Source organism: Silurus meridionalis, chromosome 15 (genome assembly GCF_014805685.1).
Source record: "Silurus meridionalis isolate SWU-2019-XX chromosome 15, ASM1480568v1, whole genome shotgun sequence".
NCBI classification, from domain to species: domain Eukaryota; kingdom Metazoa; phylum Chordata; class Actinopteri; order Siluriformes; family Siluridae; genus Silurus; species Silurus meridionalis.
In genome coordinates, this window is record NC_060898.1 from 9,731,316 (window position 1) to 9,751,411 (window position 20,096).

Below are 20,096 nucleotides of genomic sequence, written 5' to 3' on the forward strand. Positions count from 1 at the left end.
GAACAGCGATTATCTAGGCATTCTAGGTAACAGATGTGACATATATGAGATTTTGTCAAACATAAAAACCAAACATAAAACTAAATGCCGCAAATGCAATATGTCACTTACTGTCTACTTCCCGCACCTTGACCTGCGAGTACCTGATATTGCTGTCCAGACCTCTGCTGTTTTGAGCTAACTGTAGAAAAAAACTGCTAACTGCAGAAAAAAAAACTCGGATGAAAACAGAGTTTCATTCCGCATAGACAGATTTATTTGCTTTCGCTGGCAACAATGCTGGCTTATTGGCATGTTTGATATGTGGTGAGAAATTGGCAAACAACAAAAAAGAAACATTAAATTACCTTTCCAAACAAAGCACATGGCATTTGCTGAGAAGTAGCCAATGGGAGATGAACATAAAAGAACCATTTCAGAAGTGCTGCAGAAAGCTGAGCAAAGCAAATTTAACTTCATAAAGTGGATAAAGTCTCCAAACTCAACAATAGTTGCTAGTTTTGCAGCAACGTTGGAGATAATTATCTGATGGGAAAGCCGTGCACAAACAGAGAATGTATGAAAGAATCACTTAGAGCAATTTCAGAGCATCTATTCCACAATAATGGGAGAACCCGAAAGAAAGAAAGTTTATTCCAAAATGTCACTCTCCCATTGCCAGGCAACACTCCCACGTCTTGCCAGGGACAAAAAAGTATACATTTCTATTGAAATCAAACTATATTTATTTAAAGGTCAAATTTTATTTGGTGGCTAAAATGGCTCTTTTGTTCACAAAGTTTGCAGACCCGTGATTCGGTGTCACCCAGTTGAGAAGTCATCCAAAGAATTCTTCCTTTTGTCACATTAGGGAATTTCTTTTTTTTTTTTTTTTTATTGTCGCTTTAGCCTGGCAAATTAGGTAAACAGTAAATATAAAACATTTTATGTCAGTGTTTCTATAAAGTTGTTTGTGTCCATTGTTAAAAAACATGATACAAATTAAATTGACTGACTTAGGTCTTTGAATCTTGATAATCATAATAACAAATGCTTTCATAAACTATGATCATATTCTGAACAGCTACTTCTGAATAAATATTATAATGCAGCTAAGGACAAATTATGAGAAACCGAAATTATTAATTCGCAATGCAACTGGGCCTTCTGGTCATAGTCGCACATTTTTTTTGTGACGTCCTGTCCTATCCTATGTAGCTGTCATGTGATAATAAATGAAAGTATCTAAAGACTTAGGAGGTGAACTTTCTTCTGTAATGAGATATTGTGGTTTTCGAGCTACAAATTAAGTGTTGAAATGTTGCTATTTGAGACAAATCATTGTCTTAAGCAATTCGAAAAAATCTAGGAAGTATTGTAAAGTAAATAAAACAAAATGCAATGATTAAATATTAAATATCATAAACCCATATTTTATTTATAAAAGAATATAGAAAACACATCAAATGTTTAAACTGAAAAAAATACCATTTTAATGAAAAAATTGGGTAATTTTAAATTTAATGGCCACAACACATCTCAAAAATGTTGTAATAGGTTTACCAAAGTGTAGCATCCCTTCTTCTTTTAACAACAGCTTAAATGTATGGGAAATATATGTCTGGGAAATAAGCAGAGCAGTTATTATAGTTTTGGAAAAGGGCTGTTGTTTCATTTGTGTCTGACAGGATTCTAGCTTCTTAACAGTTATAGGTTTTTATTTGCATTTTTTATTTATTTCATGGTTAAGCGAATGTTTTCAAATTGTGAAAGGTCTAAACTGCAGGCAAGCCAGATTAGCACCCAGAGATTTCTATTACAAAGTCATGCTGCTATTATATACTGTTAGAAGTTACCATTGTCTTCCTGAAATATACAAGGCCTACTGTAAAAAAGATTTTGTCTGAATAGAGGCATTTGTTTGCTCTAAAATCTGGTTATACCTTTAAATCAGATTTTAGTGCCTTTTTACTAATGGCCAGATGGTCCTTCTCCCTTTTAGACAGGAGGGATTCTAAATCAGTTTTTAACATTTATTAAGCTCCATTTTAAATAAGCTTTGGCCTAGAGAAAGTGTTTTTGGATCATGTTCATATATGGCTTCTCCTTCGCTTTTAACCTGTTAGCCTTCACCCCCACCTTAGGGGCTCACAGCTGTAAATGACCTACAGACATTTAAATGTTAACAGTTCCTGATAAAAGTGTCCTACATACACAATTTAGATACCATTATAAAAAACACACTTTGGGTTTTACTGTACCATTTAAAGTTTATAATGTTTAAAAAGATAAGTTATAGATATAATGTAAATACTTGAAATCAGTCCTGGAGAAATCCAGAAAAGTACTGGAAAGCCACATGTCTCATGAGTTTATATTTTAAATTTTATTAAGATGTCATGAAAAATTAGATGCCTACAAACATTTATCTGAGACTATGTCTGATCCTTTTCTCCCTCCCCTGTTTGAGAGCCACCTGCTCCAGACTCCAGATTTCACTTTCTTTGGTTATACTGAGTGGTGCAAATATCAAAAAGTAATTAGGAAACAAAGAGAAATAACAATGTGAATGTGAATTGTGATCCAATAATTAATAAAAATGTAATAATAAAAAAAAGTTATAACAATAAAACAAAAAGAAATAACAAAAAAAATTATACTGAAATGTGAAACAAAAAATACCATACCTGTTACCAGTTTACCTAATTAGTTGCAAAATATTCCCCCAGCTGCTTGATTTAGTAACACTTACATTTCTAGGCTTTTGTTCCCCCTGTCTCAACATCGCAAATTCATTGGATTCTGTTTTCACAGCAGCCCTTTTTTGGTAATTGGATGTAAAACATTCATGGAAAATTTTAATATTTCATGAATGAAAGCTTCAGTGTACCTTGTGAGATTAAATTGCCAAATTGTTTTTATACTACACACAACAGAATATTGCTCCTTTTAGATTTGTGACTGAGCTGTGCAAACCAGTCTATTTGGTGGAAAACCTTATGTTTCAGTTTAGCTGTTTTTATTATACATATATGTGGCCATGTATTAAGTTGATAAAAAAAAATCACAAAAAAAACATTGAGGTACAAACCTAAAGCACACAGCAGCTATAAATCTGCTGCCACAATCATTTATGCATACTGTAAAGATTTTTAATGTAAGCGGTTGTATTGTTTCAGAACATTTATTTTACTAACATGCTTCATCTTTCTTTTGTTTTTTTTCCTCTCCCTTTTGCTCATTATCACATCTTCGGTTGGTGTATTGTGTAACAACGCTATGTAAAGATGATCGGTACAGGGCTCTGCCTTCTTTCACATCTGCTTATCAAGGACTATCATTAGGAAACATGCAGGTACGAGAGCGTGGAGTTGTCCGGCCAGCCTACTTAAAGCCACCAGACTATAGCGTGGCATTACAAAGATCCAAGCTGTTGAGTGACTCGTGGAGAATGGCAACTGAACATCATGCTATCTTCACAAGACCTTCCAATCTAGCACCTCATGATGTAGTTAATATTGAGGAGGGTATGTTCTCTGAGCCCCCACACATCACATATAAACTGTAGGCAATCTGCCTGATATTTGGTTAATTTTAACTTGGATATGGCTATCCATGCTTTTTTGAAACAGTGGTAACAAATATCCACTACTTAACAAAAGTTTTAGAACATATCAATGTTTCCAATTATGTTCCAAATTTAAGCATATAAGAAGTAATACATAAACATAAAAATCTTTTTCAATTGTATTACTTTTACTTACTTTTTTTTTAATGTTCAAAAGAAATATGTTCAATTGTATTATAACAAGTAATACAATTTTGATTACATTATGTTTGGCATAATGTAATCAAAATGTGTGATTCATTAAAGGTCATGAACATGTGGCATACTTTCTAAAATGGAATTAAATATTGTTTGGAAATTTCCGAACACTGTTTCTTCAGAAGTTCCCATAAGTGTGTTGCACTTGTAACACATACCATTTTCTCCCATTCTAAGGTAGTGTTTTGGTAATTATTCTGCTGTACATTGAATCCCTGACTGACTGACAAATGCTGTGGTTCAGGTTGTCACTCACTCTGTGTGTCATCCTCCTCCATGTTTGACTTTTGATGTCAAATATTGAGGAACCATCTTTGTGCTTACTCAATGACATACAAAAACATACATTCTGCTGAACTGAGTTAATTTTTAATCATCAGTCTATTTAAACCTTTTATAATTTTTTTAGCACATTAAGTTTTCCCTGAAAAGTTCTTGTATAACTTTGAAATGTACATTAATTGAATTTTTAGATAACCTGTACTCCCACCTCTGCCACTTATCTTGTTACTATTTAAGGTTATCCACTGCAGTGGAACAAACATTGAGAAAAATTGGGATGTTCTAAAATAGTAGTGTATAAACTGGTCAGAATCAAGAAAAAGATGAATGCAGCAATGTACAGAGACAGAGGGACAGTTCATCTTCCAACTGTAATCACTTATATGTTTGTGATTTATATATGCTTGTGATTTATATATACTGCAAACATTTTAAACAAACTTCTTTCATGTTGTCATTATGTGATATTGTTTGTAGAATTTTGAGGATGATAATGAATTTAATACATTTTGGAATAAGGCTGTAACATGAAAAAAGTGAAGCGCTGTGAATACTTTCCAGATGCACTGTATTTATTATTTTTTCTTTATATTCTCACAGATGAACTGGTGTCAGCAGTGTGACTCAAGGAGACATGTGTGAGGGAAAAAAAGGACGATGTGCAACCCTATAAAGTGAAATCACTCATTCAAGCATTGCCACATACAGAATCCCTGTGCAAAAGTTTCCAATGTTTTGTGAATGTGTTTCTGATGTTTTTTTTTTTTTTTTTTTTTATTAAATATATTTCGATAATAACCATCAATATATACATATTTTCTGTAATAATCCACCAAAATATAAAAGCATTACCTCTCTAACCTGAAGACACGTGCTGTAGTGTGTGACTTGGGTGTGTCAATTTTTCTGTTCACTGATATGTATAAAATTATACATTTGTTTGGTTTTATTGCTGAACCTGTTTTAGGCCAGTTAACATAATTTCTTTTGGTTTTTTCAAATGCCTTACCCTGAATATAACCTTCAATCAATATAAACCTATATATAACTTTGTTTAGCTTGATGTAACTTTTATTTTTGTTCTGAAATGCCTAATTCTGAATGTGTTTGTAGGCCTGTTATCTAGGCCTGTGCTTTATTTTTCTTTACATATACATGATGTGTGGTAATCCGGTAATAGCATCATAGACAATCATGAATGACATATATTATTGGAGTTGCTTCAGCAGTTGCTTCCATGCACTACTGAATGTTTATCAAATAAAATAAGCTTTAGAAGTTTTTAAATCTGTATATGAGTCCATTGCTGCATTTTTGCAGCTGTACGGACTGGCACTGTAGAATTATATGTTCGTAAAAATGATGAATTTTCTTTTGTTACAGTTTGTCAAGACTTTTTTTCATTGTTTTCGAGCAATTAGAAATTAGTAAATGCAATACAATTTGTGGAAGAAAACAGTATCAGTAACATGTGACCAAGAATGCACAGAAGCACATGCAAAACAAGTTGCATTTAGTTCATATAAAATTTTAAATATGAACATAATCTGAGTCAGATAATACTGTAGACTTTAATTTCCAGTTCTATAACCAAAATATGCCAATGTAATCTTACACAGACAATTCATGGTTTGTTTGTGTGTAGGACCTTTTGTGCCCACTGTTTTATGTAGGTGGATTTTTGTAAACATCCTTTAACATACTTTATTATTATTATTATTATTATTATTATTATTATTATTACTTTCCTTGGATTCATTACAAATGTCATGGTCTTTTTAGTTTGCCTTTTTGAGGACCTTGGTGCTCAAATTTCATTTCCACCACTATCACAGAGGAACTCATTTTGCCTCTTTCAATGGTGTCTGAATGTGTGCCGGGAAACCTGGACATCTTTCTTTAGCAACTCACATAACACATTCCAGAACTTTTAGGTTCAACCCATCTCACAACACAACCAAAGGCATCCTCAGAGAGATGGCAAAGAGGTGGATGATCCTCGGCCCATAAACAGACATTTCAGAGATGGCTCTGATTTATTTCAGTCTGGACAGAGCTGGGCTTTGTAAAGCTTAGTTTCAGACAGATATGAGGGAAACAATTGCACTGTTAAATGCAGAGAGACTGTCCGTGAACAGCAAAGTGCAGACCCTGCTTATCACCTCCACAACAGAGAAAGGGCTCATAGGTGAGGGGAAATATAACACACAGAAGGCACACAGATGGGCCTTTACAGATGGCATCAGAAAATTCTATGCTCATTTCATTTGACATATTCGCACCAGATGTTTAGGGTATCCAAACGTAAAATCCATAAGTCTTTTTCTTCTTCTTCTTCTTTCGGCTGCTCCCAATGGTCGCCACAGCGGATCATCCGTCTCCATACCATCCGTCTACATCTGCCTCTTTCACACCAACTACCTGCATGTCTTCCCTCACCACATCCATGAACCTCCTCCTTGGCCTTCCTCTTTTCCTCCTACCTGGTGGCTCCATCCTCAGCATTCTTCTGCCAATATAATTCATGTCCCTCCTCTGCACATGTCCAAACCATCTCAATCTCTTGTCACCAAAACATCCTACATGCGCTGTCCCTCTAATAAACTCATTTCTAATCTTGTCCATCCTCGTCACTCCCAACGCAAACCTTAACAACTTCAGCTCTACTACCTCCAGCTCTGCCTCCTGCCTTTTACTCAATGCCACTGTCTCTAATCAATACAACACCGCAGGTCCTATAAACTTTCCCTTTCATTCTTGCAGATACCCTACTATCACAAATCACTCCTGACACTCTTCTCCACCCACTCCACCCTGTCTGCACTGTTTTTTCACTTCTCTAACACACTCTCCATTACTTTGCACTGTTGACCCCAGGTACCTGAACTCCTCCACCTTCTCCAGCTCTTCTCCCTGTAACCGCACCACTCCACTGCCCTCCCTCTCATTCACACACATGTACTCTGTCTTACTCCTACTGACTTTCATTCCCCTTCTCTCCAGCGCATATCTCCAGCTCTCCAGGCTCTTCTCAACCTGCTCCCTACTCTCACCACAAATCACAATATCATCCGCAAACATCATAGTCCAGGGAGACTCCTGTCTGACCTCATCCGTCAACCTGTCCATCACCACTGCAAACAGGAAAGGGCTTAGGGCCGATCCTTAATGCAGACCAACCTTCACCCTGAACCAGTCTGTCGTACCTACTGCACACTTCACTGCTGTCACACTGTCCACACTGTGGATATTAAAACGTAATATCCATAAGTAGTATTCAAATTACCCATGCTGAATTTGGTTAACCTTCTTATGGTATGCACATGTCCTGATGACATAGACATGCTCAAGGTTGCATCCTCATCTGGGTGTCATCCGATAAAAATTAAATGTACATGCATAAGTTAATTTATATTTAGTATAGTATAGTATAGTATTTTCGCCATATAGTATATAAATATTTATATACTTAAATAGGAATGTCAGTGGGAACTATATCTTCCGCTGTACCACTGCGTTCGCTCACTCATGCAAAGCACACACAGCATAGGCTTAAAGGGGATTGGACTGTATGGCTGAGAGCATGACTGAAAGATAAATAGATTATAAAAAGTATAATTTAAAGATATTTCACTCTAGTTAACAATGATGAAGCTTCATGTGACGTTAAAAACAAAATATGCCACAATAATATGAGAAAGCATCTAAAAGTAAAATACCCTATACGGCATGACTGAGTACAGCTGAAGAGATCGGCGATCAGAGGAGGTAACACAGACACGACCCCCATCTTCTGGCTTGATTCAGAGTTCTTTAGCGGAATTGCTTCAGAGAGCTTTACTTTATACCATACAGATTGTTTCAGATATAAAGATTTTACAGTATTTCATTTGGAGCAGAATATTACACTGCATATAAGTAAAATATTGTAACTGGACATTTTTTAACATTAAGATTTTTATTGAAACATTTTATACATATTTCATATGAGTATTGGTATCAATATCGGCGATACTTGTTTTAAAAGTACTTGGTATCGAATTGAAAAGAGAATTTTGGTTTGGCCCATCCTTAATTAACCAATGATTTGATCACTCCAGTGGTTCTCAAAGTGTGGCGCATGCATGTCATTGTATGGGACAATCCCAAGGCCCACTGCAAAGTAAAAAAGTTAAAGTAAAAGAGTGAGGTAAGTAATATCCGTAAATTTACAGAACAAAAACTGTTTTGAACCTTTAGAAGTGCAAGGTAGCAGTTTCATTATGCAGTAAATGCCACCAGGCGTTATAAAAAATATAAATTGCTTCACCAATTGTGTAGTAGGCTAGCAATATATATGTTGTATGTATCTTATGTCTACAATTAGGCAAGGAGTTGCATGGTTTGAGGTTCTGAGAGTTTGGTCAATTGTCCAAAATGACGTGAAATTTAATGCATTTAAGGCGATATTATTCATGAAAGTGAGCTCTCAGAAATGTATCCAAATTTGTTGACTGAATATGTCTTACTAATCCAGTAATGGAAGCTATAGCAGAGAGCTATGGGCGTGGTTCACCCAGGGTGCCATTCAAGCTAGAACTTCCACTGCCGTTTGGTGGTATCTATTTAACGTGAACATACAGTTCAGCATCAGTTCAACATCAAGCAGAACATTTTGAGAGGAATAAATGATGGAAGAAGCTCCTGACTCTAACTTGCCACAACACATGTGACCTTATTTGCATGATTTTGGCTAATGATCATTTATTAGTTATCAATCAGTTTTTATCAATCTATTAATTCTATTAATAGATCGGTGTGATCGGTGTGATCGGTGTCTGAGTATTTTCACATAAACTGAACTCATTAAGTAACGTGTTAAGCAACAATTACGTAACGTGTTTATTACTCTTGTAATACAAGAGTAATAAACACGTTACGTAATTGTTGCTTAACACGTTACTAATGTATACTTTTATAATATCAGATTTTCATGAAAAAAAGTTAATTTTGTCAAAACGTCAAGTCAAGAAGCTTTTATTGTAATTTCAACCATATATAGCTGACGCAGACACAGTGAGATGAAACAACATTCCTCCTACCGAAATCATAACGGGTACCTTGTCCCTCGTCTGCACATGTCCTAACCATCTCAATCTCGCCTTGTCTCCAAAATGTTCTACATGCGTTGTCCTTCTAATAAACTCATTTCTAATCCTGTCCATCCTCGTCACTCCAAATGAAAAACTCAACATCTTCAGCTCTGCTACCTCCAGCTCTGCCTCCTGCCTTTTACTCAATGCCACTGTTTCTAATCCATACAACATTGCAGGTCTCACCGCAGTCCTATAAACCTTCCCTTTTACTCTTGCAGATACCCATTACTAGAGATTTAAAGCACGTTTGTACATCGCTCTGGATAAGGGCGTCTGCTAAATGCCGCAAATGTAAATGTAAATGTACCCTTCTATCACAAATCACTCCTGCCATTCTTCTCCACCCACTCCACCCAGCCTGCACTGTTTTTTTCACTTCTCTAACACACTGTTCAATACTTTGCACTGTTGACCCCGGTACCTGAACTCCTCCACCGTCTCACCTCTTCTCCCTGCAACCGCACCACTCCACTGCCCTTCCTCTCATTCACTCACTCTGTCTTACTCCTACTTTCATTCCCCTTCTCTCCATCAGGTACCTCACCAGACATCATAGTCCATGGAGACTCCTGTCTGGCCTCATCAGTCAACCTGTTTATCACCACTGCAAACAGGAAAGGACTCAGAGCCGATCCTTGATGCACCTCCACCTTGAACCAGTCTTTCCTCTTCCTGCCATCTCTGTAGACGTCTTCCTCCTCTCCTTCTCCTCCTTTGGCCAACAGCAGCTCAATTTCCACTGGTACCCGGTTAGCTAATGATACCTGTGGCGGTCGTTGGTAACCCAGGCATTGAACGATTCGGTATGAAATTCTTATTTTTGATCCGCATATTTGATTTGGCACGTTTTACGCTGGATGCCCTTCCTAACGCAACCTTCTCCAATTATCCGGGCATGGGACCGGCACTAAGAGTGCACTGGCTTGTGCCTTCCTAAACATTATACTAATTAATATAAACATTTATATTTTCATACCAACTATTACATTTTATGGAAAAAAAAATCATACTTTTGTCAAAACTTTATTTGCCATGTCCCCTTTGTGTTTGTTAACTTAATGCTGTTTTAAAGGGCTTATTTATGAAATTATGTAAATAAATAAAAAAATTAAATGTAATTTTGGACAACCATGGTCATAACAAATTTTTCGTTTTTCTTTCACGTATTGCACTTTTTTAACAGGAAATTATATAAATGAAAATCTTTATAACAATTATATTTTTTATGAAAAAAATTATATTTTTGTCAAAACATGATTTGTCTTGTCACCTTTTCATTTTTCATTTACTTATTGAACATTTTAGTGGCTTTTCCTGAAATTACGATTATGAACAATAATATATTCATAACAACTTTGTCCCCTATGAGCAAGCCGGTGGCGACTGTGGCAAAGAAAAACTCCCAGAGATGGCATAAGGAAGAAACCTTGAGAGGAACCAGATTTAAGAGGGGTAACCAATTCTTTTCTGGGTTGCACCAAAAGTCTATTTATAGCAAATATACGATGTTGCGGGGTACAGTGATGGTGATCAGAAGCAGAAAGGATGGTTAGTGGTTAGTTGAGAAGCCGAAAGAAAGCAAGCTCATGCACGGTTTGGCCAAACATGTGATGATGGGTTTTTATTGAATTATGACTTTCTACAACTGATTTATTCACTTTTTGCAGTTTTTAAAAGTTTTTCATCAAATTATGATTATGAATATGAGAATTCATATTTTTAAAATTTCTATCATATTTTTAAGAAATGTCCTGTTTTTGTTAAAACATGATTTGCTATGTCCTAGCTCATCATAAACATGTAAAACATTGTGGTGAAGTGCATGTGATATGTGCAATAAAACATTTTCCTTTCGTCCTGCCAGACTGAGACTTACAGAATCACATTTTCAGCTCCTATCAAGCACATTCATTACATCACATACACGGCAAAACATGTAGGTTGTAGTGTCTCACCGCTGCACCCCGAGTTCGAGGAAATCCCGGATAAATGGGGAAGAAGGGCATCCAGTTTAAAAACCAAAACGCTCTCACTCCCAACTTGTCACATATGGACGCTTGTTCAGGATCCCCTGACGCACAGGGTATCCCTTTAGCGTAATTTTTCAACGTGCAGGGATTCCCGTAGACGTCTGTAGATCTCTGAACCGAAACCTGCGGTAACCTGCGGAACATTAAGTGTGTCTGTGTCTGATTAGACTGCAGTCCGTTTTGTTTTATGAACGGGATCGGGACTACGATAAATAAGAATGAAAAGAATAGCTTGCTATAAATTAATTATGGCAGGGCTACTCAATCCAGGTCATGTTTTTTTCCCCACATTTTCTATCACTAAAACGGCCTCTTTCTCACCACGTTTATTTATTTATTTATTTATTTAATAATAAATTCATCAGTGGCGCTGACGTCATTGTATGGAGATCCCATGCTCCATTGCGATTTTCCACTCGGTAAGTAGAACAGTTCATTAATATAATTGGGAACAATCCCTACAATTTACGGAACAAAAACTGTTCAATCAGGTCAAGAAGTTGTGTTTAGAAGCTGTAGAATTGAAAGGAAGCAGTTTTGTGATGCATTAAATAACAGCAGACATTATAAAACTATAACTTGCTGCACCAAATGTGTAGTAGGCAGGCTAAGATAGATAATTACATTCAAGTTTGTTTATTTGTTTTTCCACATTTAATCATGCTAGGAAATAGAGGAGATTGTATGATATTTGGAAATTGTGTGTTTTAAGTTACCAAAATGACAGTAGCACTTCAATACTTTAGCCATTTATAAATGTTCAGATGAAGAACAGTGTTGCCAGATTGGTGTGTTTTCCAGTAATTGTTCACAAATCCACACAAAAACCTCTAGTAAATACACAAATCTTAGCAATAACAATACAAATTTATTTTGACAATTAATTAATTAAAAAAAAAAAAAAAAACAATACTGTGGAGCATCACATATTTACAATATAATAAAGCAAATTAATCGTTCTTGTCTAAAGAAGGTTAGGTTGTAACTATGTTGTAAACTATTTTCTATGTCTGTTATTTGGCACATGAAAATTTTATAAAAATCCCACCTGACTAATCCCATTTCATCCCACATAGTACCATCACAAACTGCCCAATCTGCCAACACTGATAAAGAAAATAATGGTAAAAATGTAAGGAGTTCAATTATGAATTCTAAATCTTTCTTTTTTCTCTCATCAAGTCCTTCAGATTTGCCAGCTTCCAACATTCCTCTAAATAAAAATAAAATAAAAATTTTAATCCCCTCAACTGCACCCCCCCCACACACACAAAATAGCAAAAGAGCCTGTTTACATTTGTTGTTTTGTTAACCTGCTCTCTCTCTCTCTCTCTCTCTCTCTCTCTCTTTCTCTCTCTCTTTCTCTCTCTCGCTCTTCCCCTCTCTCCCCCTCTCACTGTTTACATTTGTTGTTATATCTGTCAGACTTTCTGTCTGTTTCTGCCCCTCACCATGATTGATAAATGAGAGAATTCATGCTGCTGGATAACCTGGTTGAGCATCAAGAAATCAATGGTGAGCTCCAAAGTCTTGATGACTTTGAGCTGCAGGGAGAGAAGGAAGCAGCACCAGTAAAAACACCTGAACTATGGGTACATTGGAGAAAAAGAGACAGTGATGGAAACATTGTCTATGCAAGACCAAGATCAAGCAAGACATGTTCTCCATAACCAAGATGCCATGACTCCAACAACTTTTGTTGTAGATAAGGCTCTTTCCCATTGTTGTAAGTTCATGTTTGTGTCTGGACAACATAAATATTATTTTAGTAATTGTTAGTCCTCATCAGCTTTACTATTTAAATATGCCTTTTGTTTCTTGTTGTTTGATATTCAATTTATGTGGATAATAATTCGTGTCAGTTAGCTTTTGAGCCTCTCTGTATACTTTTTCAGCAAGGTACTTCAATACCATAGAATCGTTCCAATGTTATATTACTCAGTCAATCCAAATTGATCTTAAATCACGTTGATCTTGTTCGCCATGTGCCTGTGGAGGTTCCTGACAAAATTTGCGGTTGTTCACCAGAGTCATTGAGGGTCAGCCCAGGAAGACTGTTGCTGTGATCACAATGAATGGTAAGTGTGTGAAGATAAAAATCTACGTCCATAAGCTTGGCACTGTATGTAAGATCTACACATGACTTTTGAGTAATGTTTAACAAGTATACAAAGTCATGTAAAAAGGTTGAAATAATCCAAGACCTGATTAATCACTTAAGGTTTACATTAAAGTGGAAATGTTTTAAATTTTTTCAGGACGATATGATCTAAGCAAGCCTGAGTTAAGTTGTGAGGCATGACAAGCCACTTGGGCTGCTGGAGTGGTCGAGCTAAATCAAAGTGACTACTGGCCTGCAACCCTTAACTTTGCCACAATTTATTTATAGTAAATGGAATCCGCAAGCTTTACCGTTTCAAAAATGCAGCTAGGTATACCAAAATTGTGTATAATGTCACACTGTTGAAACAATATTAATAAGAAGAAATATCAATTTAATGCGCATAGTAAAGTTAAATTAGATTAGAATGTATCATTCAATTTTGTGTACCTGTTCTGTATGTTTTGTTTTTTTTGTTTTGTTTTTTTGTTTTTTTATAGAGCTGAAGAGCAGGCCATCTTTGAAGACGTGTTTATAGCTAATGATGATGATGTGACGAGATTTGTGGACTACATTCACAAGGCATCCAAACATGTACTGTAAAATCGCAGATGATTAGACTTTATACAGGAGTACAATTGCCTCCAACTACAGATTTTGTTTACGAGAGTCAAATATTTTCTATGTCAGAGGAAGAGGTGTTTGTGGAGGGGAGTGGCCAGCAGCCAGAGAGACCTCCTAAAGATCTGCAAGCAAGGTAGACAAGGAGGAAATGGAGCTTGCGGTGTGTCGGCGTGGAGTGTTACTCTATGCGTTAAATATGTACAGGGGAAATTTTTGCTTATCCCTGTACCTGCAAAAACGGTTGACTAGTAGGCAAAATAATTTTTTTTGGTATGGATGTGACCTGCAAATATTGGCCCTACCTCCAAAGAATTGCAAAAAGCTGCCGAAAGAGCTCCAACACCTTCTTAACATGAGTATTCCATGCCATCAGTATTCCATGCCAAAGCCCATGATTATAAGTGCGAAGTAGGTGAACTTTGCTATGAGATTGATAAAATCTGCAAATGAATATCAAAACTTTCTCAGCATTATATTATTATTTTTCATTCCTAATCATGTAAAATGGAGTGGAGCATATCAGGATGGGGATGGTTTAACACTAGGAGAGGAGGTGGAACAGTGCAATGCGTTTCTCTCCAGGATTGCAGTGACCACAAAACACTAAAGCAGGTAAAAATGACCTTCTATAACGGACCACTTGTTACATCATTACAGGGGGAATATGGTAATGCATATTCCAGCCGCCAATTTTCTGTGTTTGCAGGGCGCACAGACATGCTGACTCTCATGGCCATGCGCTGGAATCAAGCAAAGTTTAACAATTTGGCCACCGCACTGAGCCGCCAATATCAGAAGGTAAGATAGAATCAGTGCTAGATGCTCAGTAATGCGTCATTTATTTTTGAAGCTCTACAGAGTTATTCAAAACGAATGAACCAATATAATGACTCATTGCTTCAGTTCTCAAGCATCTTTATGGAACGACCTTGAGTTATCTAAGTGGATTGTGAATTTAATACTTGTGGCTTGGCTTTTCTTTAATAAAATATTGCGTAATGAAATCTGTTCATTCTTTTTTAATTAACCCTGTATATTGAAGATTTTTTTTTTTTATATACTATCTGTGTTAATAGTAATACATTTAGTTGTAATTGTTTCTCTTGTTGTAATTTCTTCTCAGCAACAACAACAACCACTACAAATGATGTTGATGCTTTGGCCAGCAGAATTTAGGTGCTGTTGGCGAGTTTTAAGAGGCGTTCCAGCGTCTCTATAAAGATACAGATGGCAACAAAGGTCGTGCCAGGATCCGTCGCGAGATCAGGGAAGAGAAGGAGATCCTGACATCATTTGTGGAGAAATACAACATAATGGTTCCAAAAACAGAAACTCTGTGCTTGGAAACCATTTTGTCTGGTAAGACAGCTTGGCCATGGCAGCTACCACACAGTGGTATGTACACTTGTCTTCTGACAATTCTTTTACATAATGACACATCAGCCAAAATGCCGCAAATGTTATTCTGCATCCCCATATGACGTAATTTTTTCTCATGCATTCCCGACACAGTCCTTGATTTAAGGACAAAAAGTTTAAGGACAACAATTTTTCTGCCTTTGACATCATCATGTCACTAAGGCGACTTCAGGAGGAGCAGAAAATTGTTGTTGCAGAAATGAATCAACATTGGAAATTCCTTTCAACTCGCGCTGAGACCCTCCGAGAACTGTCCTGCTTGTTTGCCAGCGAGAGTCTTAAAAGTAAGAATTTGTAATATATGCCCCATTTGTTTCTTGGAAAATGAACTCAAAACACAGTTCCAGTTCCATAGTTAAAAAAGAAAAGTTAAGTTAAGTTATTTCAGCCACCAAAACTGTCAGATGATCTTTATTTTACTGTTAGTAAGAGTCTGCTTTTTTGACTAGTGCATATTCCTATAAATACATAGGACATGTTCTGTCTAATCATTAAAGCAAAAAACCCTAATAAACATAACAATGATGATTGGTTGTAAGGTTTCTAATGGAGGCTTAATGTTATTTTGTTCTTCTTTTGAAGATTCGCAATGTGGCCTAAGTGAAGAAGGTTTGAAAGGTCTGCAGTGCCTCATCTACAGAAAGCAATGTAAAATCAGAGATATGAGGGTGCAAGCAAGAGACTGTTACCTTCATGTTTTGTCTGGAGCAGAGAACATCAACTTTTTAAACAAATCGGGAGAAATCAGTTGATGACTATGACAGTGACTTTGAAAAATCTGATGATGAACTGTAATGTGAAAACCTTTTTTCTTGCCAGTGAACCAGTCCCCTTAACCCTGAATCTAAAGTGTGTAATTAAATCTGTTTTTTGTCATTTTATAAATATAACCAATGTGTAGTCTCTTTTTTCACATAAATAGAAATACAACCAGTCTGTGATGGAAATGAAGTGCGTTATTGTAAGTATTGTACTGTACTAAATTATATATAGATTTTAGGTACTTGTACTCTAGATGATTTGTTACTTCTCATGGCTTGTTGTAGATGTAAAGTACTAGGCTGCAAAATACTTTTTACTGAGCTTATAAAATATAATTTTGGTATGAATAAAACTACCCAGTAGTTTACTCATATAGAATAAATACAGCCAAAAGAATTGTTTTGTAACTTTTTGTAAAATTTTAATCATTAGATACAGTTGTCTACAAAATAGATAGAAATGACCTCCACCAACTACAACACTAAATAAACATGAGTTTAATGAGTAATAATAATAAAAGGAATTTTTAGTCATATTGGAAATTCAGGTGCATAACCCTTTAATCCAGGTGAAATTATTTTTATAAAATTAGCATTTTTCTTATGTCTCAATGTTTATGTTCAGTTTATTCACTTTAATGGCAATAAAAATAACCTATTTCATGCTATTAAATTGGAATTAATGGACAGAACAAAGGAGCCTGAGAAAATGCATTTCAGAAGACAATTTTAAACACCACTTACAGGCTTTTGCATCTAAACACGTTAAATTAAATTTTAGGTATTCATCCCTGGGCTGAGGAAAACCAACTGGCCACATGCCTTTGTTCTAGATTAGGGTACTGTATAACAGTTGAAACCTGTTTATAGACATGGAATAAGCAGATTATAATAAGGACAAGCAAGACAAAGAAATCTATTATGATAAGGAGGAATCCTTATTTCCCAACACTAAATTCAAGTTCATTTATTGCTGTTTTGCTATTCAGGTTTTCCAATTATACAGACTGCAGACTGTGCAGACTGTGAAAGAATGGGTTGCTCTCAGGAGCTCAGTGAATTCCAGCATGGTACCTTGGCAGGATGCCACCTGTGCAATAAGTTCAGTCATGAAATTTCCTCACTACTAAATATTCCACAGTAAACTGTTAAAGGTGTTATAACAAAGTGGAAGCGATTGGGAACGGCAGCAACTCAGCCATGAAGTGATAGAACATGTAAAACCACAGAGCGGGTCAGAGGATGCTAAAACACATAGTGCACAGAGGTCATCAACTTTCTGCAGGGTCAGTAGCTACAGTCCTCCAAACTTCATGTGCCCTTCAGATTAGCTCAAGAACAGTGCACAGAGAGCTTCATGGTCGAGCAGCTGCATCCAAGGCTTACATCAGCAAGTGCAATGCAAAGCATAGGATGCAGTGGTGTAAAGCATGCCAACACTGGACTCTAGAATAGTGAAGACTTGTTATCTAGAGGGACTAATTACGCTTCACTGTGGTAATCCAATAGATAAGCCTGGTTTGGGGATTACCAGGGGAACTGTACGTGTCTGATTGCATTGTGCCAAGTGTAAAGTTTGGTGGCGGGGGATTTTTATATGGGGTTGTTCTTAAATAATTGGGCTCGGCCCCTTAGCTTCAGTGAACGAACACAATGCTTCAGCATACCAAGACATTTTGGACAGTTTCATGCTACCTACTTTGTCGGAACAGATTGGGGACGGCCCGTTCCTGTTCCAACATGACTGAGTACAAGTGCAGAAATCAAGATCCATAAAGACATGGATGAGTGAGTTTAGTGTGAAAGAATTGACTGTCCTGCACAAGAGTTCTGACTTCAACCCGCTAGAACACATTTTGGATGAATTGGATCACAGACTGTAATCCAGGCCTTCTTGACCAACATCAGTGTCTGACCTCACAAATGCTCTTCTGAAGAAATAGTCAAAAATGATCACAAACACACTCTTAAACCTTGTGAAAAGCCTTCCCAGAAAAGTTGAATCTGTTGTAGCTGCAAAGTTTGGGCCAACATCATATTAAATCCTATAGATTAAGAATTGGATGTTACTCAAGATCATTTGCATGTGAAGGAGTGAATGCTTTTGAATATAGCGTATATAAACAGTCTGTAAAAATAAAAGCTGTTCTAAGTAAACTACCACATTTTAACCTGGCTCTCATATATATCAAAGGTTTGCACACTGAACATATTTAGATATTCATTTGTTCATTGAACTTAGTGTTTACTTCATTTAATTACTAGATCTTACAACTACATTACCATGGATAAGTGAGTCTTTGTCACTGTGTGTCACACAATGGGACGGGAAACCATCGTGCTGTAATTTGTAGTTCATTGAAGTATATACTTGTGCTGTGGTGTTACGGTTAGGATCTCGGTAAATCGTGAATTTCTTGTACCATAGCAATACCTCATTGTTCAGTGACAGTATTAGTGAAGTCATAATGACAGTAAAACAGTTTGCAATATGAAGCACCTTCTATTTTTGCCTAAAAGTTAATCCAGCCACACCCCGTCAAAATCAACGTCCCACTTAATTATAGTAATTACAGGATCTACCGGCTTCAGGTGGGTTATAACAGGTCAGTTTTACATTTATTTCTTCTCATTAAAAATACAATTTAATAGTTATAGATTTCTATCTGGAGCTAACCTTAGATAGGATTATCGTAGAAATCATTGAGGGGGTCTGAAATTGTCATCTTTGTCATGTCCACTGTGAGAGACATAATCTAAAAAAAAAAAATCCAGAAATCACAATGTATGATTTTTTAACTATTTATTTGTATGATACAGCTGCAAATAAGTATTTGAACACCTGAGAAAGTCAATGTTAATATTTGACACAGTAGCCTTTGTTTGCAATTATCAAATGTTTCCAGTAGGTTTTCACCAGGTTTGCACACACTGCAGGAGGGATTTTGGCCTACTCTTTCACACAGATTTTCTCTAGATCAGTCAGGTTTATGGCCTGTCGCTGAGAAACACGGAGTTTGAGCTCCCTCCAAAGATTTTCTATTGGGTTTAGGTCTGGAGACTGGCTAGGCCATGCCAGAACCTTGATATGCTTCTTACAGGGCCACTCCTTGGTTATCCTGGCTGTGTGCTTTGGGTCATTGTCATGTTAGAAGACCCAGCGTCGACCCATCTTCAATGCTCTAACTGAGGGAAGGACGTTGTTCTCCAAAATCTCGCAATACATGGCCCCGGTCATTCTCTTCTTAATACAGTGCAGTCCCATGTGCAGAAAAACACCCCCAAAGCATGATGCTACCACCCTCATGCTTCACAGTAAGGATGGTGTTCTTGGGATGGTACTCATCATTCTTCTTCCTCAAAACACATTAAGTGGAATTATGACCCAAAAGTTCTATTTTGGTCTCATCTGACCACGTGACTTTCTCCCATGACTCCTCTGGATCATACAAATGGTCATTAAGACGTGCCTGGACATGTGCTGGTTCAAGCAGAGAAACCTTGCGTGCCATGCATGATTTCAAACCATGACGTCTTAGTGTATTACCAACAGTAACCATGGAAACGGTGGTCCCAGCTAATAAAAATAATAAAAGTTCTTTAGCGGAATTGCATCAGAGAGCTTTACTTTATACGTTTTACTTTATATTTCAGATATAAAGATTTTACAGTATTTCATTTGGGGCAGAATATTACAATGCATATAAGTAAAATATTGTAACTTCCTCTCATTCACTCACTCTGTCTTACTCCTACTGACTTTCATTCCCCTTCTCTCCATCAGGGACCTCCACCTCACCAGACTCTTCTCAACCTGCTCCCTACTCTCACCACAAATCACAATGTCATCTGTAAACATCATAGTCCATGGAGACTCCTGTCTGGCCTCATCAGTCAACCTGTTTATCACCACTGCAAACAGGAAAGGGCTCAGAGCCG

At 36.7% G+C, this 20,096-nt stretch overlaps 1 protein-coding gene and 1 long non-coding RNA gene across 10 annotated transcripts in view; both read left to right on the top strand.

Moving 5' to 3' along the window:
- Positions 1 to 5,378, top strand: part of rapgef6 (Rap guanine nucleotide exchange factor (GEF) 6) — a 147,111-nt gene extending 141,733 nt beyond the window's left edge. For 7 of the 9 annotated variants that reach the window (XM_046867185.1, XM_046867190.1, XM_046867187.1 and 4 more), the window contains 2 exons: positions 3,267 to 3,506; positions 4,688 to 5,378. In XM_046867185.1, the coding sequence (XP_046723141.1) occupies positions 3,267 to 3,506; positions 4,688 to 4,710 (263 nt within the window). In that variant the 3' untranslated portion in view covers positions 4,711 to 5,378. Of the gene's footprint in view, positions 1 to 3,235; positions 3,507 to 4,687 lie in introns of those variants that run through there. The other 2 variants (XM_046867189.1, XM_046867188.1) reach the window with 2 other exon arrangements.
- A 9,065-nt stretch (positions 5,379 to 14,443) lies between these two features.
- On the top strand, positions 14,444 to 15,181 carry LOC124398425. Its single transcript, XR_006928059.1, has 3 exons — positions 14,444 to 14,589; positions 14,684 to 14,775; positions 15,101 to 15,181. It is a non-coding gene; the product is annotated as an uncharacterized LOC124398425 (long non-coding RNA).
- The last annotated feature ends 4,915 nt before the right edge of the window (positions 15,182 to 20,096 follow it).